Source organism: Ipomoea nil, unplaced genomic scaffold (assembly GCF_001879475.1).
Source record: "Ipomoea nil cultivar Tokyo-kokei standard unplaced genomic scaffold, Asagao_1.1 scaffold0865, whole genome shotgun sequence".
NCBI lineage: Eukaryota > Viridiplantae > Streptophyta > Magnoliopsida > Solanales > Convolvulaceae > Ipomoea > Ipomoea nil.
The window spans coordinates 425745-449738 of NW_017617293.1; the positions used below are offsets into that span (position 1 = coordinate 425745).

Consider the following 23994-nt stretch of genomic DNA (forward strand, 5'->3'; position numbering starts at 1 on the left):
TTGGACATATCATTTGTGATTAATTGTATGTAATATGATGGAATTTAGCCCACAGGCAATTTCGTTATATTTGTATAGTTAATCAGGATGAAATACTGGACTACGGTCATAATTTAGCCCACAGACAATTATGTATCGGAATGTGGTTTAGTAGTTTTATCAGCGATGATAGAAATAAATTAATTTTATTTACTTTATGGTTATTTGTAAATAATTCTCATCTCTATCATAAAGTTTAATTTTATGATGTAAATCTTTAGATCATATTTCTTAATTTACCCACAGGGATTAAGGAAAGGAACATGATTTCTTAAGTTTTTATCATAATAGTTGTAATGAATCTTATTGAGTAAAACTTTAGCCTACATGCAAGTTTTATGTCACTTGATTCTTCAACTTATTTGATAATTGTTTCATCATAAAATTTCAGTTGGATTTAATAGAATTTAAACTTTAGCCCACAGACAAGTTTTATGTCAATAAATCCTTTAACCCATTAGGTAATAATTTTATCACAATTTCTTAGAATTTATAAATTTAGTTCAATTATAATTCTAAGTTTCATGGTTTGCATTGGCAAAACATGTATTCAGTCACTTCCCAAAATTTAGCCGCCTTTATTAATTGCTTCACGAACTTACTTGGTTATTTGGATCAACTATAGTAAGTTATGTGATGTGATATACCTCTTTTGGATTCCAAGACTAAAATGTACCTTTTGAGCCAAATTCTAACTTGGTTTTGGAAGGTGTGTTTTATTATTTTAGTATGTCCAACTAATGGTGGGAAATTAATATCTTCATTATTTAGTTGGACTTTAATTGGAACCAAAAATTGATTATTTAGTATGTCCAACTAATGGTGGGGAATTATGTCTTCATTTGTTAGTTGGTCAAATCAATTACGAGTATGTATATCATTAATTTTGCTAAAGAATATCTTAATAAGTGGGAGTGATCATTTAGAAAAAGATCATTAAGATACTCCATTAAAGATTTTGGATTTAATTCGCTTCATACATCCCATATTGGATTGTATGTCAAACAATAAGTCCAAAAGATTCCACAAGTATTAATCATGTATTTGTTCATATAAATTCATATTGATTGTGCAACATATTTATGAAGATGTTGTAACAATATTAAAGAGTTTATTAGAACAAAACATATAACTTGTGGTGCACTTTTAAGTAATAAATTCTTCAGCATTTAATAGTATTTAGTTTCTTCAAAATTGATCCTGGGCCATTTTAGTTTGTAAGGCTCAAGACAATTTTGAGAAACATAAAAGTAATACTCATAATGTTCAGTTCATTTTGAGTTGGACCTTAAGATTATTTGGGAAGTTATGGTGTATGTTTAAGATTCCAAATTTATGGACTTAGACCTTTGGTTTATTGTCTAAGTTGTTGGAATGCTTCTATGACTAAACTACCTTTTGGCTATTTTGATGAGTGGGAGTGACAGACGTGTCAACTCCAAGCTCTTAGCCGTTAGATGTAGTTCTTATGTTAACTTATAAAGAAGTCATGGAATATATAGTTAGCATTATGCTAACATTAAGAGATCTCTACTTAAGGCATGCTTTTAAGGATCTTAGAGATCATACAGTGTACTCTTTTGTACAATTTGGATGGTTTTCTCTCTTAAGTTGCGCATATATATTTTATTTTGAGAAACATCCCTTAAGGTACCAAGAATAAACATTGGGTTTGTTCATAAAGGATTCAAGTTGGGGAATAAAAATGCATGTGATCACAGGAGATATTACTCACTTATTCAGTAGAGGACATTATTACTATGATTCGTGTGTTTTGTTCTTTAATGCGAATTGTGCTATTACTTGCACCAAGTGGGATACTGTAAGACTTTCCCGTATAATATATATTATGTATTATGGGTCTTACTTATGTGGTGCAAGTGGACTAGGCCCATTAAGTAATTGGTTGGGTTGGACCTTTAGGTTTAAGTCTTATATCTACCAATGTGCCTATATAAAGCTTGTATTGATGGGATACAAGATACATGAATATTATATGGTACTCATACTGCTCAGAAAATACCAGTACACCATCTAGGGTTCTGAGTCAAGTATGAGACAAAACTGGTAACCCTATTCTGCAGATCTACCCGTTCAAGAGGCAACACAACATGATATCAACCATGGCTGGAGATCTACAATGCTTCCGCTTCCGCTGCTACGAGTTAAGTTTCTCGTAAATTATGCTTTGTATATTTAAATCTCACATATATATATATATATATATATATATATATATAATATTTGAATAACAATCATGTGAGAACCTATTGTTAGATAGGAACGTAAGAACTAATCTAAGCCGTTTATTTAAATTAATCTAAGATGTATGTTTTATTGTTTTTAATATTTAGTTTGTACGGTAGATTGGGGTTTATTTGGGCGAAGAGGGGTAGTTTGGTCATTGTAGGGGCGCGTGTAATGGGGTTCCGATTACTGCCCTGATCTTTCGCTATTTCACTTCGCGTAGGTTTTGGAGCTCTCCAGTTCACTCGCGGCTTGTTTTGAAAAAACGAGACCTCTCATCTCTTCTTAGCGTGTCGCTAAACCACCGATTCAACTCCCGTCTGAGATGGTCGGTGCCGATCGTCGGAATCCGAAGCGCCCTAGGCCAGCGACGAGGTCGACCGCTGCTCCAGGTATTGTTTTCCCTTTTTTTTTAATTTTTTTTTTTCGAAGTCCTGTGCGTGGTGTTTTTTTTTTTTTTTAATATTTGAGTTGTGTATTTGTTTGTGTTTTTTTTTACTCTTCACGTCGCCGGTAGGTGACGCTAGAGTGGGTGTTTTTTAGTTTGATTTTGGTGCGGCTGGGTTGTCTTCGGGCTTTTTTTTTGGGGGTGGGGGGTGGGGGTGTTTCGTTGCTTGTTTGGTGGTTGGTGTGGTCCGTTTTGGGGTTGGGTTTGGGAGTGGATGGTGGGTTTTTGTTGGTGGTGTTGCCTATAGTGTGGTGGGGTTTTGGTGGGGCGGGGATGGCGGGGGGAAACGACAAGTTGGTGTCTTTCGGATGGAGTCGGGCAGAGGCGGGGGGATGGTGACGGCCGGTGGGGCGGCGGTGGCTGGTGCATTTGTTCTGTCTCGGGGTTTTTCTTCATTTTTTTAAAATTTTTTTTGGTCTTTTTTTTTAGTGTGTACCCGCTTGGTGTGTTTGTTAAGGTTGGTTGTTAGGTAGTAATACAACAAGTTTTCCTTTTTTCTTGATTGTGTATCATTTTGTATTTTTTTCTTTTATTGTTTGGTTGTTTGTTTGTGGGGACCTCAATGTGGTTTTTTTTGTTTGTTTTGTCTTTGGTGGGGTTCAAGGTGTGTGTGGGGTGGTGGGTGGGTGTTGGGGGTGTGGTGCTGACAGGTGCTGTTGTTGTTTTTTTTTTTTTTTTTTTTTTTTTTTTAAGGGTGTGTATTTACTGTGTGTGCCCGTGTGGTGTTTTGGAGGCTGGCTGCTTGTCGCTATGTGCAGTTGTGGTCTTTTAGGGGTGCACGCTAGTATGACTGAATGGGATTTAGTGTATTGCTCATAGGATTGTCGTGGCCAAAAATATAGAATTATGGTGGCCATAGTGCATTTTTTGAACTCTTCCATTTTAAGCGGTGTTGCTAAATGTTCCAAATTATTTGTCTCAAATTATAGAGTCTTATTTAATTATTCAGGACTTGTTACAAAACCAGAGAGTTAATGAAATGATGAAATGAGCACCCATAAGACAGAATTTGAGATAAATTGTATAGGACATGTAACATTTATTGCTTTGAAGTTAAGTGTAGCATGCTTACATTTAAGAAATTAGTTGTGCTTCGGTGTGTTTGTTTGTTTATAGGTTTTGGCGTGTGTATGGGATTAGGGTTGTGCGTGCACATGTGGACTGTGTGACTATTATGTTGTTAATTGGGTGTTTCTGTTATCTATGTGCTCTTGAGTTGCTGTGTGTGTTGTTATGGTGTGTTATTTATCTTGTATATCTGCTTGTTGTTGGGTGTGCACATTTGCTCGTTATTTTGTGCCAACTAGGTGTAGGGGGGTTTGTTTATTATATTCTGGCTGCTGCATTCATTCTTTGCTTATAATTTTTTTGATATGGCTTGCTCGTTTCTAATTGTGTTTTTTTTTTTTTTTTTTTGTTCTTGTTTGGTGTAATGCATTATGTACTGGGTCAACCTCATCAGGGTGGGGGCGTCCTAAAGCCCAGTGATCTTGGTACAAATGTCAGGGTAGGTGGTGCTATGGGGGCACGGGCATTCCTTCGGAGGCTAGAGGCTGAACCGGATTATGAGTTGACTCCAAAGGAGGATGCCCGTTTTCCTAGCATGACAACTCGGTGTTCTGCTAGGGTCCTTGTCGAGGCGTGTCAGAAGTTTGGGAGACGGCAACATCGGGCAGTCTGTGAGTTGGGATTTGGTAAGTTGTTGGACTTGGAGGTTATGGAGACGCCAGGGCGGTTGGGGCGGTGGTTGTTGCAGAATTTTGATCCAAAAACCATGACCTTACGCTTGGGCAATGGTGTTTCAGTTGAAATCCATGAAGAAGATGTGGAGGCTATACTTGGGCTACCTAGGGGTGAGGTGGCCATCACGAAGCGAGGGAATAATGCGGTCAGTGACTTCGTGGTTTCTTGGAGGAGTCAGTTTTCTACATTGTCGCATTCTATTACACCTACGGCGATTTCTACTGAGATGGGGTTATTAGGTGCGGGGTGTGAGTGGTTCCAGTGGAATTTTACAACCTTGATGGTTAGCACATTGATACGGTGTATGCACAATGGGTATGCCTACCAGATGATTTTGGACTCTTGTGAGGAAGTTGAGAGTATAAAGAATCTGAATTGGTGTAAGTTTCTGTTGGATAGTTTGGTTGAGACACGTGTACAGTGGGTGGCAGATCCAAAGCAGCGTTTCATTGGGCCTATTTTATTTTTGACGGTGATAATAGCTTTGTTTCTATTAATTTATTGTTTTTTTTAGTTAGCGTGTTTGTTTTTATGTGTGGTCCTTTTTGTTGTGCATATGTTTTATGTGGAACGGGTTGAGTGGATGCGCAGGTGTGTGCCTAGAGCTGCTCCCGCGTTTATTGGTTGGACGAGCAAGATGCTCCGTGAACGGGAGTTTGCTGAGATCCGTGGTGGGGGGTTTGGGTTTGGGGCTTTGACTCCACGGTTTTGCGAGGTTCCACTACCTGGCCAGCCAAGCGATGATCTTCAGAGGGAGGGTGACGGTGTTGAAGGGGGCCCGTCTGTTGGTCCTGTGGATGATGATCAGGGAAAGGTATCCTATCTCTCTAGCTGCTGCATTTTTTCTTGCTTTCTTTGGTTGGATCAGTATTGCTATGTGCACATGGGGGTGGGGGTGGGTGGGGAACATGGCACACCCTGATATGTGCTATAGCACTGGGGTTTGCACAGGGGTGCACAAACTGCATTATGTTGGGGGTCATGTTTCGATTTGTGGTTAAGGGGGGCGGGGGTGTTGGTTGTGTGTGTGTGTGTTGGGTGTTGTTTAATTATGTTATTGTCCTATGTGTGGCAGCCTTTGATTGACCGGGTTGTTGAGAAGGCAAGGGCTGTGGCACGCTCTGTTTTGGAGTTGATTCAGGTGATTCATGAGGCTAGTGGGGCTAAGTCTAGTACACAGACGGATAGCCTCATCCAAGTCCTGAGCGCTTCGCATTTGATGCTAGGGAGGGGCTTACAGACGTCTGGTCAAGGTGGGGATTCTCAGGGGTCTACACAGTCGTTGTTCACGCCGTCTCAAGATGCTTTTTGGGCTAACCCGGAGAATGTGCGTGCACTCGGAGAGATTGAGCGTGCCATTCAGGAGCGTAATGCGATGTTGGACATTCCGTCTTTTAGCCTCGGGTTGACTCAGGATTGGCCTTCGCAGCGGTGGGATGAGGTTGTGGATGTGGGGCGCCAGTATGATGATGTTGTCGGGGTTGTTGATGTTGCCCGAGTTGATCCACCGAATATCCGTGTGAGCGATGTTGATCCACCTGTTGTTCGGGAGAGAGATGTAAGTATTGTCTACATGCGTAAAAAAATTAGGAAGTCTGTAATCTAGGCTAGCTCTCTTGGACTTTTGGGGGTTTTTTGGTTTTGTGTGATGCTGTCATTGTGGGTGTAGTACATGTTTTGTGTATGGAAGGCAGCTTGTTTTTTTGTTTAGGTGGTTGTGTTGTATTAGTTGATTTGTAAGTATGACAGTGTTTTAGGTTGGTGTGTTATTTTGTCCTGGAGGCTGTCAAATTATGTAAACTCTTGACGGATATGCTCTTCAATTGTATGGTTTTGGTTGGTTAATTTGCCCTTTCGGGTATTGCTGTATAGTATGGCACACGCGGTTCACCCTATGTGCACATCTGGGACTTTCTCATTGTCCACCAATTTTGTTTCTTTAGCCGTATGGGTTGTTGTGGTGGTTGTTTAGACTTTTTTTGTTTTTATTTTGATTGCGTAGTCAGATTGTCTGGGTGGTCTCACAAGCATGCATGCACACTGTCTTCTACACAAGTGCACAGTGTCTGCTGCTCAGGTGCATACTGTCTGCTGCACAGGTGCACACTGTTTAATTTGCTACATAGGTGCACGCTGTTTGCTACAAAGGTGCACACTGCTAGTTTTGGAATTATTGTGTTTAATTGGTACATTTTTTTCTTCCGTCTCTGTTGAACATGCCATTACAAACCCCCGCCCGTCCCTCACATTTTGGTGGGGATGGAGGTGTGCCACAAGATGCGAATGCAAATGCTAAGGATGGATGCCCAATGGTTTGTGGTCTGCAGTGTGTCACCCCTGTCCAGGTATTGGCCCTTCTTGAATTGTCAGCTTGTTGTTTTTGTTATCTTGGTCTTCTGTTGATAAATTACCCTACTAACCTTTTTAATTTGTTATCTTAATGATTGATTGACTTCGATCCAAAGGCTGAGATGGGTTCTTATGTTCTCACCTATTGAGTGCATGGATCCTACTAGAAAGGGCACCATATATATATATATATATATATATATATATATATATATATATATATATATATATGTACACGGAGTATTATAATTTAATAAAATAAGAATAGTTAATAGTTTTTTTTTTCGAAGAATAGTTAATAGTTAATTTAGTGTTACTGTCACTATTTTGATATTGTAATCGAATTAAAATGATCAATGCAAGACGAATATGATTGTTGGATATTTATATGGAATGAAATAAGTTTGAACAAAATATCATAGTCATCCTATGTCCTTTATGGTGGTACTTTAACAAAGCTTTGGATTAACTATTGTCGGAAGTGCTTCTTTCAAAATAAGTAAATGCATGCAGTGTTTTTTCTAGAAGTATTCATTCCGGAAAAAGCAAATGTAACACTTTCGGTAATAATTGGTTGGAAAATTGAACGACACGACTAAATGTAAAATTTAGCCCTCTTAAAAACAACAAACAAAAGAAAATCCCCAATTTCCTAGTGCGAATTAGAGGAGCGGTAGGTCTTGCAAGCTTATTAAGCGAAATGTCAATTTTAACCCTCTTAAAAATGAAGAAATTTTCCTCCGGAAAAGTGGTCGGAAGGACCTTTTTGCCAAAAAAAAAAAAAATAGTCGTGGACTAAAATTGCAAGGTTTGAAAGTCGTGGATCAATTCTGATAGTCCCACTATAGTCGTGGGACCAAAAGTGCAAAAAACTCGTGATGCAAATTATATAGTCATCCACCTAATTAGAAAATTTTAATAGTCAATGACCAAATGCGATTCATGTATAATAATCAATGGACTAAAAGTGAAATTTTCTCTAAATATTATGAACATAGTACGAGATAAATGTTATTAAACATGATGCGTTTTGTAGTAATATTTATATACATTAAACTTTATTTTTATGAACATTATGAACCTACTATAGAGTGAATGTAAATACATATGATGTATTGATGTATATTTAGTTTAGTGTTTATGAACATTAATGTTTATGTTTATGGACATATAAAACAAATATTCTGAGTATACACGATAAATATTATTAAACATTATACGTTCATAGTAATTGTCTATGTACATTAAGCTTTATTTTTATGAACATATAGAATGAATATTATGAACCTACTATAGAGTGAATGATAATGTGTATAATGTACATTTAGTTTAGTGTTTATGGACATATCACATATAGAACAAATATTATAAACATAGTTTATGATAATGCTATTAAATATGATGTACTAATTGACATTTATTTAATATAAAATGATGTCGTTTTATACCATGATCCACTATGAAAGGTGACCCTGGTCCACCATGGAAGCAACACGCATAGCCTGAACTTACTAAAGAAATATATTATCTTAGAAATCTTAAAAAATACACATAGTTTGCAGTTACTAATATTACATTTAGTGTAATAGTTTAGTAGATGCAAATTCTAATACTTTTGGGCAGCCAAATACATTATTTGTTGTGCTGATTACATTTAATTAAATTTTCAAATTCAAAATTTGTGTCTACCAAAATTACTTTGCACTCTAAAACTTTTAGATGTCTACATTATCTAAAATCCTGAAATTTCAGAAATTGTCAATAATTATATGTAAAGTGACAATTTTAATTTATACGAAAAAAAATATTAGATATACATCCATTATTTTTAAAACGGACATCTTATATGGGCTATAATGTTAGTTCCCTGGGCAGGTTTGCTTTGCAACATGCTTTGATTCTAATAATATTTTTGCTGAACTTCAAGCAAAAGAAGAAGGATTTTGAGCCTAAAGTCTACATCTGTTGATATAGTTTATTGGTAAACTTATATATAAACTAAAAACCGTTGTTGAAATGTTGTTTTAACATGCAAAATTAATTAATAACTTCTTCGGCTCTTCCTTATATTCAGTGAGGTGAAAGATGATAATCTCCTGAAATCAGTTGATATTACATAAGGTGACCATACACAATTTTTGACATTGGTAAAAAATCATTTTATTAGTAAATATACAATACTATCTTAGGAATTTACAATTGAATTCATAAGACTTTCATTAAACTTTTCATCAAAAAGAACCTTCGGCTTCTGGTTCCTTAAATAAATTATTTTCTTAATATTCATGTTATTTATTTTTAATTATTCAGTTGTTTAAATTTTTTTATTTTACAATCTTCTTCTCTTTTTAAAATTTTTATTCCTAATATAATCTACATAATCGCCTCTTGTTTATATGTTCTTCTGAAATATATATAAATGTTTTATACTTATGGAATCTAAAATATATAAATGTTTTAACTCAAATCGCTTGATTTAAAAATGCCCAACTTTGTCATAATATTAGTGTTTGGAAGGACCCTTGGCTACCTAACCGTTCCTCTCCTTTTATTACAACACCAATGCCGGAGTACTTGGCTGAAGCAAGGGTCCAGTCTCTGCTAGATACTAACGGTAGAAACTGGGATATCGAGCTGCTTGAGGACATCTTTGAACCTGCTGATAGAGCCCAAATTATGAGTATTCCTGTTCCTCTTGGGTGTCACACTGACATAATTATCTGGAGGCAAGAGAATAAGGGATTGTATTCGGTCAAGAGTGCATACAGAGTATTACGTGGTGAATTCCCTTACCCACAATCTGTCAGTTGGCCTGATATTTGGAGACTGCCTATTCCACCGAAAATCAAGTCCTTTGTGTGGCAACTTTGTCATAATATTCTTCCCACTGCTGATAACCTTATCATGAAGAAAGTTGCTGCTAATCCCCTGTGTGTGTTGTGTTCCAGCCATGTCGAGACAGCTACTCATTTATTCATGCATTGTATTTTTGCCAAAGCTTGCTGGAGTGAGCTCAAAGTGGTTCCGTTTCCGGACAATCTTCTCCCACGGGATTGGCTTCAACAAACTGTGCAGAATCTTGAACCTTGCCTCTCCAGTATCATTCAGACGGTAGCGTGGCAGATATGGACTGAACGGAATAATAGGATTTGGAATGGTCTCAAAGCTTCTCATTTCACTGTTATTGTAGAGGCCAGGTCCTTCTTACTGGCGTGGCAGCAGGTCCACCATACGTCCCCATCTGTTACTAGATCTAATCTCACTCAGAAATGGGAGAAGCCTGCACATGGTTGGTTGAAGATAAATTCTGATGCAGCAGTGGACTCCAACTCTATGACTACTGGCTTTGGTTTCGTTGTAAGAGACTCGCAAGGTGCGTTCGTGGCAGCAGCAAGCTCATCATGGTCAGGAATTCTCGAACCCAGAATTGCAGAATCTATTGCCATCAGAGAAGCGCTAAGCTGGTCAAAACAGAAAGGCTTGGACACTTTTTGCGTTGAATCTGATGCTCAGCTGGTCATTCAAGGAATTAAATCTCATGGCTGCAACTCTTATTTTGATCTTGTTCTTAATGACATTTGTGATTTAGCTAGTGTTTTTTCTAACATTAGCTTTTCGTTTGTTAAGCGATCCGCGAATTCGGTTGCCCACTTGTTAGCTCGGGATGCCGTTTCTAATGCTGGTTGCAGGGAGTGGAATGTTTATCCCCCTTCCTTTGTATCTGTTGTTCTTTCGGCTGAAGCCGTTTAATGAATGATCTCTCGTTTCCTCAAAAAAAAAAAAAAAAAAAAAATGCCCAAGATTGGTCCTTCAATTTTTAGATGTAATGTTTATAGTACATATGCTCTTAAATGTTTGCTAATGGTAAGTTAACACATGACTTAATTCAGGTTTGGATACAAGATGTGATGCCTAACATAGAAGGGATGTAACTCTTACGGGAAGAAAAAGACATTTAAACAAATTTTACATCAATGTGCTTTCTTCATAAAATACGTCATTTTACATGTAACAAAAATGGTATTCTCAAACAAAACAACTACTATTACTTATTTTTAGATGTTCAATTCAATAAACAACATAACCTAAAAACTACACTGTCTAATAGTTGCTTTGCCACTTTCATTTTGAAAACTTGTAGGACCAGTAAGCAACATATTTTTATGAGATATTAGAAACAATGAAAAATACATGTTAACTAAATAACACAAGGACTTTCAAAAAAAAAAAAAAAAATAACACAAGGAGAAAATAGTTGTAAAATAACGTTCAATACCCTTAAAATTACAAATGTATATATTCATCATAATCAATTTGTATTTCTTGTGTAAAAATTCAATACATTAACAAAATAAACTTTATGTGAATATTTATGAAACTTCGTCAAATAAAAAAAAAAAAAAAAAAAAAAAAAAAGCACTTCACAAATGTAATTTATCAATTTTAAAATAATTTACTAATCGAGTTTCAACATTAGGCACAAGTTTTCGCGCAAAGCGCGTACAAAAAGCTAGTATATATATATATGAACATAATTTGGGGTGTATTTGTTTTAGATTTAGATTTAGATTCAGATTAGATATACAATTATACATAATTGGCCGCCCCATATTAAATAATGAATTTTACACATCTCAACAACCGGGCCGGTGCATGGAAATATCATTATATTGTGGTTGGAGTCTTTAAAAATAGTATTTGGTAGTGTTTTAATTTGTCAACGGAACGGAAAGGTATCAATCAACCAGCTAAGCATAAAAGGGTACATACGGTTACGATTGAAGGCAGTGGCGCTGTGCCAAACTACCCATTTAACAATCTATCAAGCTTAGCTGCAGTAGTAGTACCCATACTGGTGAAATGCAAGCCGCTATGGTCATTGATCAGATGAACCCGGTTCTATACAAAGCACTGGTGGAAGGCAATGTTGAAGATTACAAAGCAGTGATGCCGGAAGAAGCTCGCCGGCGTCAAGTTACGCCAAAGGGCAATACTGTACTGCACGTTGCAGCGATCCATGGTCACAAAGATTTGGTGGAAGAGATCCTAAAAGAAGTAGAGGATGATTATGATGCAGCCATGTCGGCCCTGTTGTTTGCGAAGAACAGGAGAAATGAAAGTGTGCTACACTGTGCAGCAGAGAAGGGCTATGACGGCGTAGTCTCTGTCATCTTCAGCGCTATTAATAAGAAGCCTAGAGGAGATGTGGAATCTGGAGCAGTTGGTCGAGTGAGGGAGATGATAGAGATGATGGATGATGTGAAAGACACGGCTTTGCACAAGGCCGTGCGAATGGGGTATTTGAAGGTGGTAAAGTTATTGATTGAAGAGGATCCTGAATTTGAGTACACTGCCAACGACGCTGGGGAAACGCCCATTTACATAGCAGCAGAGTCGCAATTTAGCGATTGTTTGGAAGAAATGCTCAACACATGTAGAAAACCTACTTATGGTGGGCCATTTCGGCGAAATGCCCTTCACGGAGCAATATTATCAAGTACATGCTAATTACTAAACGAAAGGGTCTTGTTTGGTTCGCTCTATTTTCTATTTTTTATTTTTTGTTAGGATCGAAACGGGTTCACAATATCAAATTTACAATAGCAACTTGAACTGAAAATATTGAGAATAAAATTTTTGTATAATATTTAAAATAAATCATACACAAAATAAGACAAATTGAAGAAGAATTTTTCTGCATTGGCAAAAGGATAATACAATAGGAATTACAAATATAACTCTCTATTTTTACTCTCTGTATTTTGCTATACTCTCCGTAAATTTCGAATGGGATGGATGATCTAATAAATGAAGGATGTTGCCTTATTTATAGCAACTCATGTGTCTAGATATTTCCAAGTTAGAACCCATGTGCCTAGAGATTCCAAAAATTTAATAAGATTATTCTTTCCCTACAAGTTTTCTACAAAACATATGTCCAGACATGCTTTTCCCCTTAGGCAAACCTCCTCCCAAGTTCCCTTGGGAAACTTCCTCCCAAGTTCCTTTAGGAAATCTCCTCCCAACCTCTGCCCATTACACATTCCGACTTTAATATTTATAAATCTCTCACTTAAAGTCATAATGTGGATCTTCATCCTTTTTGTCAATTCCCTGTTGCTTGCATTCCTATTAGACCAATTGAGGATCTACACCATACGAATTTATGGTTGGTAATAGGCTTTGTTAACATATCTGCCAGGTTATCTTTAGTATGGATTTTCTGTATATCCATACTTCCTTCTTCCACCTTTTCACGAACAAAGTGATACTGAACTCGTATGTGTTTCGTCTTGGAATGAAATGCTGGATTCTTTGTTTAGTACAAAGCGCTCTGACTATCACAGAATAGAGACATTTTCTCTAATTTGTGCCCGAGCTCCTCCAATAGCATTTGCAACCATATTGCCTCTTTACTAGCTTGAGTAGCCGCTATATATTCTGCTTTCATCGTTGAAGTTGCCACAACCGACTGCAACTTCGAGACCCAGCTTACTGATCCGCCAGCAAGAGTAAACACATAACCCGTAGTGGATTTACTACAATCAAGATTACCTGCATAATATGAATCAACGTAGCCTTTAATGACGAAGTCTGATCCTCCATAACACAATGCAATATCTAAGGTACCCTTGATATATCTAAGTATCATCTTCACAACACTCCAATGCTCTCTACTAGGATTCGCCATGTATCGACTGACCGATCCCACTACTTGTGCAATGTCTGGTCTAGTGCAGATCATAGCAAACATTAAACTGCCCACTGCTGGTGCATACGGTACTCGAGACATCTCCATCCTCTTTGCTTCGTTGCTAGGACTCATACTTGGGGATAACTTGAAATTAATAGAAAGAGGGGTAGAAATTGGCTTACAATCTTGCATGTTGAAGCGCCGCAAGATTTTCTTCAGATAATTCTGCTGAGAAAGCCAAATCTTCCTAGAATTTGCATCCCTAGAATCTTGTTTGCTGGTCCCAAGTCCTTCATTTCAAATTCCCTAGCCAGTTTAGCCTTCATCTCCGTGATACGATCATTGTTAAGGCCTACTACCAACATGTCGTCAACATACAACAGCAAGATGATAAACTGATTATCATTAAATCTCTTGCAATATGCGCAAGGATCGAAATTAAACCTGTTGTATCCAAGGCTCTAAATGAATGAATCAAATCTCTTATACCAACATCTCGGCGCCAGTTTGAGACCGTATAGAGATTTGGTCAACTTGCAAACCAAGTTCCCTTTCCCTTCTTCCTCAAAACCTTATGGTTGGAGCATAAAAATCTCTTCTTCAAGTTCTCCATGTAGAAACGCAGTTTTCACATCCAACTGCTCAAGATACAAGTCAAACACAGCACACATCGCCAAGACTGCCCGAATTGTTGTAAGTCGTACAACAGGAGAAAATATCTTATTGAAGTCGACTCCTTCTTTCTGAGCAAATCCTTTCACAACTAATCGAGCACGATACCGTTCCACTTGATTGTTGCTATCTCGTTTGATCTTATAGACCCATTTGTTTCCAATAGCCTTCCTTCCTCGTGGTAACGGGACAAGTTCCCATGTTTTATTCTTATGGAGAGCTTCAATTTCTTCTTGCATTGTTGTTATCCACAGAGATGCATCTGGACCTTTCATAGCCTCATGGTAAGTTAAATGCTCACCATCTTCTGTTAGTAGACAGTATGAAATATTTCCCTCCATAGAATAATCTGAGTGTCAAGCTGGTTGTCTCCTTTCCTGAGTTGATCGTCGAACTTCTGAAGTTTAAGACTCAGCTTGCTCTTGTTCATCATGCTTTATTGTTGCTTAAGGGGAAACTGGAATTTCTTCTTTCTTCCTTCCCTCAACTTGTACTATTGTTTTCACTGGTTTCTCCTTCCCAGTGCTTTCACTTTCTTGTATCTTGCCTTCTACAAATAAAACATCCCTACTGATGATAACCTTATGGGCAGTGGGATCCCACATGCGATACCCCTTAACTCCATCAGCATACCCCAAGAAAACACATTTTCTTGATTTTGGATCAAGTTTTGATGTTTCTTGAGCGTTGTATATTACATATGCCGGACTCCCAAATGTATGTAAGTGAGAATAACTAGATGGCTTACGCGTCCACATTTCCATTGGCATTTTCAGATCAATTGCGGTTGATGGTGACCGATTAATCACATAACAGGCTGTTTTGACTGCTTCAGCCCAAAATGACTTTGCCAAAATTGTAGTCCTCAACATTGCCCTTGTTCTTTCCAACAAGGTTCTGTTCATCCGCTTTGCCACTCCATTTTGTTGTGGAGTATACGCCACCTTGAGCTGTCATTTGATACCTTCTTGTAGACAGAATTTATCAAATTCATCACTAGTATATTCTCCTCCATTATCCGGCCTCAAACATTTGATCCGTTTCTCGGATTCAAGTTCCACATGCACTTTGAAGAATTTGAAAACTTCAAATACATCCGCATTCCGCTTGATTGGATACACCCAACATCTCCTTGAGTAGTTGTCGATGAAGGATACAAAATATTTTGCATCTCCTAGGGATATAACTGGTGTTTGCCAAACATTGGAGTGGATTAGTTCCAAGATAGCCTTGCTCCTTTCTTTAGAGCTCTCGAACTTCAATCTATGCTGCTTACTTGTAACACAATGCTCACATAAAGTTAATGAAACCTTTGTTAGCCCTGGAAAAAGATGTTGATCAGCAAGAATCTTTTGACCTCGTTCTGACATGTGGCCAAGTTTTTTATGCCACATCATCATTGATTCCTCCATAAGATTGTCTACTGCAACGGCCGCTTCTCCTTGTAGTTGTGTTTCTCCTTTAAGCATGTATAGACTGGTTTCTATCTTCTCGGCTTTCATCACAACAAGCACGCCCTTGATTACTTTGATGATCTCATCCTGAATGTGAATTTTACATTCACGGCTATCTAATTGTCCTAGAGACAATAGATTTTCTTTAGGCCCTTCACGTGTCGTACCTCTTGGATAGTGCGAACCGTACCATCAAACATTTTTAGTTTAATAGTACCAATACCAGCCATTTCTAAGGCATGATCATCTCCAATGAACACAGATCCTCCAGACACAGGTTCATATTCATGAAACCATTCTTTCCATGAGGTCATATGCCATGTTGCTCCTGAGTCCATTAGCTAGACATCAGCTAGACTTTTCCTGCCTTCAACAATTGTTGCTGCTTCTCCAAATAAAACTTCGCCTCCATCCGATGTACTCACAACACATCCCTGAGCATTTGATGTCTTGGGATTTTTGCCTTTGGTCTCATTCTTCTTGAGCTGTCAACACTCACTCTTGTAGTGCTTCTTTTTGCCACGGTGAAAACACTTGACATTCTTCTTACCCCTTGACTTTGATCTACCTCGGCTGTGACTCCCACTGGAGCCTGGCTCCGTTGATCTTCCTCTTGTCACTGTCAACGACTGAGATTGTTGTGAAATTCTAACTTTGTCTTCTTTGTTTTTGCGCCGACTTTCCTCTTCAAGAACCGCAGCTGCAATATCGTCGAAGACAAGTACCTCCTTGTTGTTGACTAGATTTATAATGAGTTGATCATATGAATCCGGTAGACTTTGGAGTAAGATTTCAGCACGTTCATTCACTTCTATTTTATAACTCAAAGCCAAAAGTTGTGAAAATAAAGTGTTGGGAGTGTTGATGTGCTCAGTTAGTGATGATGTCTCCATCATCCTGAGAGTGTATAGCTTCCTCTTCAAGAAGATCTTGTTGTGCAGTGATTTGGCCTCATACAAATTTAGAAGAGTATCCCATACCTCTTTTGTCGTACCTTCTTCCGCCACACTTGACAAAACTTCAACAGCAAGTGCTAAGTGCAGATTGGCAATAACGTTGCTATCCATTTCTGTCCACTTCGCATCATCAGTGAAATCGGCTGGTCTTTCTTCAATTGCTGCTACGCAGTTATCTTTCCTAATAACTACTTTCATTCTCATTTTCCACAAAGAGAAATTGTTACCTTTGAACTTTTCAATCTCATACTTTGCCGTTATTGTAAGTGGTGTTCTTGATTCAAATCCTGAACAATATATCTAAATAGTATTGTATAATAAAATAATACCGGCCTTTAGAATTTACCAGTATTTATTCTAACATAAACAATACAAAAAGATATATCTATGAACCAACCTGTGGCTCTGATACCCCTTGTTAGGATCCATGGGTTCACAACACCAAATTTACAATAGCAACTCGAACTGAAAATATTGAGAATAAATTCTAGTGTAAGATTTAAAATAAATCATACACAAAACAAGGAAAATTGAAGAAGAATTTTTCTGTATTGGCAAAAGGATAATACAATAGGAATTACAAATATAACTCTCTATTTTTACCCTCTGTATTTTGTTATACTCTCTGTAAATTTTGAATGGGATGGATGATCTGATGAATGAAGGATGTTGCCTTATTTATAGCAACCCATGTGTCTAGATATTTCCAAGCTAGAACCCATGTGCCTAGAGATTCCAAACATTTAATGATATTCTTTCCATGCAAGTTTTCTACAAACCATATGCCCAAAAGTAACCCCATGTTTTCCCCTTAGGCAAACTTCCTCTCATGTCCCCTTGGGAAACCTCCTCCCAAGTTCCCTTGGGAAACCTCATCCCAAGTTCCTTTAGGAAATCTCCTCCCAACCTTACCCAGGCAAAACCTCTGCCCATTCCACATTCTGACTTTAATATTTACAATTTTTTGGTTTCAAAACAACTTAAATTCCTAAATGAGGAAAATATTTTCTTTAATTTAGTCTATCTTCTTTCATTTGTGTTCACTTGGTCATGCTCACTTTTCGTCTCTAAGCTATCATCAGCGTTGCACTTTTGGTTCTTTTATTAACTTTTTATACTCACTTTTCGTCCATAAGTTGTCCTAACATTTTAAATTTCATCCATAACTTTTTGGTAGTAAAGAGATGATGAAAAGTGTAAAGCAAATGATAACTTAAGGACGAAAAGTGAACAAACTCAATAATTAAAAACGAATTCTACAATTACTTTATAACATAGGGATGAAAAGTATAATTTTCCCGTTCAAAAATATAAAATTTATTTTGTACATAAATATGCACATATTATTTATGAAAAAAACTTGTGTATTACTGTCTCACGGGTCTCAATCCGTGAGACGGGTTAGATATTTAATTAATGAGGTCAAATATCTGATCCATTAATCAAAGATCCGACCCATCTCACGGATTGAGACCCATGAGATGGACACGCAAGTGTTACCCATTATTTATATACAAAATTTTGTATACGTACATCTAAAATATTTTCTGAAAATATAATCACCATTATAGAATTTTAACAAAAATTAATTTTCGTACATGATGTCCAGGTATATCTGATGGTGCACTATCAGAAACGGAAAAGTCTCAGCTAAGTTTTGGCTCTATACACATGGATACAACAGGTCAGATTTAGGTTGTGTTTGGTTGTAGATTTTTGTATCTTATTATGATATTTAATACCAAAATTTATTATTAGATTCAAATCTAGTAATTATGAATCTCATTACTCTTTTTATCCCCTACTTTTAAACAATGAAATAAAAAATTTTGAAAGAAAAAAAAAAAAACTAATTGTCAATGCATTATTTATTTATTTTGATTCCAATTCGTATTTATTATCAAACAAGACTTTTTATACTTAAATTCAATACTATTATATTACTAAATATATTTGATTTCAATTGTTATTTCAATTCTAATATTTGGACCAAACGCACGTACGAAATACTAAACTGGCAACTACCATCTAATCTAACAAATTATATATATATATATATATATATATATATATATATATATATATATATATACATTCTTCCAAAAGGAAGAACCCCAACCCCGGCCCGATGGAGCATTTGGGAAGATGTAAAGCATGGTGACTCAACTGAACATGAACCACAGAGGCTAGACCGGTGCTCACTGCGCACAAGGAGCCCCCTCACTTTGAGAGGTTGCTCCCACACTGCCGCTAGTGTGACTCGATCCCTAGTCATTCTTCCAAAGTTTCACCTCTATGACCAGTTGAGCTACCCATGCGGGTTATATATATATATATATATATATATATATATATATATATATATATATATATATATATGTGTGTGTGTGTGTGTGTGTGTGTGTGTGTGTGTGTGTATATGTATGTATGAATGTATATATGTATATATATATATATATATATATATATATATATATATATATATATATGTATATATGTGTGTGTATATATATATATATATATATATATATATATATATATATATATATTGAATAAAAAAATGTTAATATAATACATAGAATGTTGCCTGTATTTTGTGCTTCTTGTTTTATAATTGTAAGAATAAGGTTTCTGTGAGACCGTCTTGTTAGTTTTACTGTCACGGGATAGTCGGACGACGGGCTAACATGACCGAAAAATACTAAGTAAAAAGTGAGAGGAATTTGATATAGTAGGAAAATAAATAATTGAAAGGAAAAAAATAAAGTAGACAATATTTTAATGTGAAAATCGAAAGATAAAAAAATGAAACTTTTTGGGCAAGGCCTAGCCAAAATCCACAATAATTTGTAGGTAGCCAGTACATGTACAATTTGTGTTCCATAGAGAGATGTAGATATATGAATGATTGAACCCCCCTTTATTGTATTAACTAGGGCCTTTTATAGTAAAAGAAAATTACAAGACATATGGTAATGTGGTATGTTAATAATAATTAGATATTTATGATAGAGTCGAATATTTAATGGAAAGTAGATGGATTTAGGAAATGTATAGGGATTTAAGAAACATAAACATATTTAGGTAGTGAAGGTGATTTAGGAAATATAAATGGATTTAAGCAATATAAAGATATTTAGGTAATGAGAGATGATATGAGGTGAAAAATATTATTTAGGGAAACAATTTATATGGGTTGAGTTGCCTAATCTCGGGATTTTCATATAATTCCTTCTTCCACCGCCAAAGATAACTGGCTACCAAGGATGATTGCCTGTCAAAACTAGATGGTCATGATTTGAGTGTTGAGTGCCAAGTGCTAGATCCGACTGGCTGACTAGTAGGGAAGTAGTTTGTATGGGTTGACTTGCCTAGCTAATCTCAGGATTGCCATATAATTCCTTCTTCCACTGCCTAGGATGATTGGCTAACAAAGATGACTGCCTTCCAAGAATAACTACCTGCCATGACTTGTTGGTCATGATCTGAGTGCTGAGTGCCAAGTGCTAAGTCTGACTGGGTACCCATACTGGATGGGTATCCATCATGTCGTCTCATTGTGAGACTTATACTGTAATAATTTTTAATGTAATAAATTTAATGAATGTATAAAAAAGTATTACATTTTAATTAAAAAGTATTACATTTTAATTAAAAAGTATTACACGTTTTAAGACACTCATACACACTTTATTTTTAGTATTTTCTTTCAATTTACCTTTACGCATCACCCTTATTCACATTTTTAGTTGGTTACCATTACATTTTCAGTTACTTTTAATATATAAATAAAAATATAATAGGTCTTTCTTACCATAGGTAATTCTTTGTTATAATTTTAAGGATCACACTCAAGGATAAAAATATTTCACTAAAATTATTCATCATTTAACGTGATAATATAATAAGTAAATTATTTTCTTTTAAGATGTTGTGAAGTTAGTCAATTCGAATAATTTTAATTTCTTTTCTTTACATTTTACTCATCACCTTTTAGGAATTTTTTTTTTGTTATTATAATTTTTACGGAAGAAAACATACAACACCAGTACAAATTAATGAAATTACATACATAAAAGCGCGATAATGTCAACTCAACACAATAAGTCCCCATTAATAGCAGCCTAACACGTTAAAATGCGTCTGACAAAAAGAAAAGGATCGCAGAGTAAAATCCTAATTAATTTGCTCCACAGTTATTAGCTCCTTCATGCCATTTTTTTCTTTCAAACTGTACCGATTGTGGATTAAATAATGTCTTCTTTTTTTTTTTAATTACAAATTAAATGCCTTTATCAATTGTATAATTTGTATATATGACAAAATATATAACATTACATTATTATCATGATTTTTTATTTTTTTATTTTTTGAAAATGTGAAGTGTTTGCGATTCTTATTTCATTATTTTATTAATGTGATATTTTATTAATATGATAAATGCATATATTCATCATGCACGATTTAATATAATGATCATCAATCATAATGTAATTCTGATAAAAATGAGTTTTCCTACCTGATATACAGCTATTTATGACGGCGCAATAACACCGGTGGGAGGATCAATTCGGGCTATGCTGAATGTTCTCAAGTCTTCTATCGAACGCTTACATGGAAACGACGGTAAAACTTTGTATAACGTCGAATAGAACACTAAATTGGCAACTAAAATACGAGTAAAATATTATTTTAGGAATAGAGACAGTAGCATTAAAAAAATTATTATTATAGGAAAATGCATCTTACCCCTTCTGAATTTCCCTTCTCATATTTTCACTGCTTATGTGATTTCATTTATTGGATATTTAGAAATTGGTTAATCGGTCACTAATTAAAAAAGTAACTAATTAGATAAGTAACTAATTAAATAATGTCATATTATGAGGGATGAATTGAAAGGAAAAATTAAGAAAATATAAATATATGACATTAATACTCTATATTATATTTATTTATACTTTTTACTTTATATAAGACCATCTCACGTGAAATATATAATTTTTTTATATAAAAAAATATAATAATTTTTAATGCTTAGGAGATATAGGAAAAAATGTAATTTGTGTTTAAGTTTGACTTATGATTATTGTACATTTTGTTGACTATTTTTAAGTTGATTGATTCTACATAAATGTATACACACTTTGTATGTAATTAACATTCACGGCTGGAAATTATGGAATTTTCGACCACTTAAAATTTATTTTAAATCAAGTCGAAAGCAAAAAGTGGTCGGAAATAGCAACAAAGATTTTTTCGAATACCAAAAATGATCGGAACAAGACTTTCGACTTGATTTAAAATTACTTTTAGATGGTCGAAAATTCCATAATTTCTAGTAGTGATTGTGCAAATTTTTTTATATCAATTGGTTATTCTTAAAGTGCATAATAAGTTTTTGTACATGATAGATTTCCATGGCGTTGATAACATCGCAAAAAAGAGAAATCCGAGTCAGGTGGTGCTGCCAACTGGTAATATATCCATTGCTAAAACTTTATTTAAACTAGCAAAATTAATAATTTAAAAAGAGATTAGCAATACATTATTTATATTTGATTGATCTATATATACTAAATACGGTTGGAAAAAATAGCATAAAATGAAATTATAAGTGGCTATTTTATTTTATTTACAAATATATGTGGGGTGTACTTCTTATTTGGGTCGGGCCAAAGTGAATTTAAGTTTTTCGTGTTGAGCATATATATAATATAAACAAAAATGTGTAATCCAACTATTAACTTAGGCTTCTAGTTGAGATGAATCACATGCTTCAACGTGGTATGAGAGCCAATTCCAACCTCTTGCCAAATTAAAGTTTATGACTCATAATCTTTCACCCGATAAAAAAAGACTATGGTCCACGTGTTGCTTGGAGCCCATAAAAAAGTAATCGGGCAGCACACGTAAGGGGGCGTATTGATCATATAATACATAAATATAAATACGCAATCCAACAGGGATCACATGCTTCAATTATTCGTAGTAAGACGAAGGGATTGATATATTGTACGCTCAAAACGGACAATTGGTATGGTTAATGAAAAATTGATTATCAAAGTATATCCATTTGAATTGGAAAATAGAGGTGAAAATGCATGAAACAAGCACTTGTCCCACATTGAAAAAAGAATGGGATTTGCAATAGTATATATACAAAGCTTTTAGAATAATGTTGAATTGTGTAGCATAGAGCGTCTCTCTTGCATGCAAGATTGATTCCTAAACCTTTTGCTTCTTGTGCTTGTTACCTTGGAAATAATCTGTTGTAGCTTGTCGAATTACACTCCTAACAAATACTTTCATTTTTTTTTTAAATGCTACTGTCTCCACTAAGGCTCAAACTCACAACCTTCTAAATGAAAATCCAACCCAAGTACCATTAGATCACATAGTCTTAACAAGTACTTTCATAAGTATGAAAGTTTTGAAGTTTTGTGCTTGTTACGTTGGAAATAATCTTTTGTAGGATTACACTCCTAACAAGTACTTTCATAAGTATGAAAGTTTATGTAAAAATAAAAAAATAAAATTAAAGCACAGAGAAAATAGGTAACTACAAATGATTAGATAGGTAAATCTATGATTTATAAAGTCACTCATACACCAACTATTATGAGTGTGATGATATTTCTTATTCATTTCAAAATAGGTGAGCATAGGATCAAACCCTAATGGTGGGGGCATTAAAGTTTCATGAGTGTTTGAAAATCATGATAATTAGTCATTTTTTACAAAACATTTTTTTATTTCTAGTGTTAGGTTGCATTCCAGATAATGACTTAGTGTGTTTGTTTCATTTTTTTTAGAAAGTGAGCAGAATTGTACATAATTAAACATTTTAATTGTTTTGTTTAAAATATAAAATTAATAATAATAATATAATAATAATAATTTTAAATATAATAATAAACTAATAAGATATCAAAATAACTAATCAAAGCCTTTAATTCAAAATAACAAACCAACTTAAAATAACCAAAGTTTTACAATCTACTACATTTACGAACAATGATTACTAAAAAGTCTTACAATCTAAAATAAAGTGTTAGAATCCAACATAACCCACTAAAAAGGAATACATAATCTAATTCAAAGAAGAAATAAAGCTCTTAATCCATTTCATCTTCAAGTTTGTACTTTTCACCTTGAAAATTCTTGATACTTCATTTGTCATCAAAAATTCAAATGCTTTACATAAGTCCTCCCATGAAAGCCATCACCTATTGTCATCACTTATCTTGTTGATACAATTCATTTTCATCAATACCAACAATACTCAATGATTCAATTGCTGCTGCAATGTTACCAAACTGTTTTGTCATTTCATCAACCTTCAAGTCAATTGACTTTCTCTATGATCGGATTTTTGAGATGAAGTAGCAG

At 35.3% G+C, this 23994-nt stretch overlaps 2 protein-coding genes across 3 annotated transcripts; both read left to right on the plus strand.

Annotated features, from left to right (window-relative positions):
- Positions 1–2560: 2560 nt before the first annotated feature.
- LOC109178682 lies at positions 2561–6322 on the plus strand. 2 transcript variants are annotated; one of them, XM_019328216.1, is made up of 4 exons: positions 2561–2678; positions 4197–4949; positions 5069–5291; positions 5553–6322. In XM_019328216.1, exons 3-4 carry the CDS (start codon positions 5115–5117, stop codon positions 6081–6083), a joined length of 708 nt encoding a protein of 235 aa, XP_019183761.1. In that variant the 5' UTR covers positions 2561–2678; positions 4197–4949; positions 5069–5114; the 3' UTR covers positions 6084–6322. The 2 variants fall into 2 exon arrangements, with proteins under 2 accessions (XP_019183761.1, XP_019183760.1); XM_019328215.1 differs by having other exon boundaries at positions 4197–5291.
- Positions 6323–11698: 5376 nt separating this feature from the next.
- Positions 11699–21254, plus strand: LOC109178658 (ankyrin repeat and death domain-containing protein 1B-like). Its single transcript, XM_019328195.1, has 3 exons — positions 11699–12323; positions 18212–18286; positions 21133–21254. The coding sequence occupies exons 1-3, from the start codon at positions 11699–11701 to the stop codon at positions 21252–21254; spliced, it is 822 nt and encodes a 273-aa protein (XP_019183740.1).
- The last annotated feature ends 2740 nt before the right edge of the window (positions 21255–23994 follow it).

Excerpts from the sequence above, each read along its gene's own strand:
- LOC109178682 (XM_019328215.1), top strand. The coding sequence starts at position 5,034 with ATGTTTTATGTGGAACGGGTTGAGTGGATGCGCAGGTGTGTGCCTAGA. Across the intron at positions 5,292-5,552 it reads TGGATGATGATCAGGGAAAG|CCTTTGATTGACCGGGTTGT; the intron begins GTATCCTATCTC and ends TATGTGTGGCAG.
- LOC109178658 (XM_019328195.1), top strand. The coding sequence starts at position 11,699 with ATGGTCATTGATCAGATGAACCCGGTTCTATACAAAGCACTGGTGGAA. Across the intron at positions 12,324-18,211 it reads TCACGGAGCAATATTATCAA|GTATATCTGATGGTGCACTA; the intron begins GTACATGCTAAT and ends CATGATGTCCAG. Across the intron at positions 18,287-21,132 it reads TATACACATGGATACAACAG|CTATTTATGACGGCGCAATA; the intron begins GTCAGATTTAGG and ends CCTGATATACAG.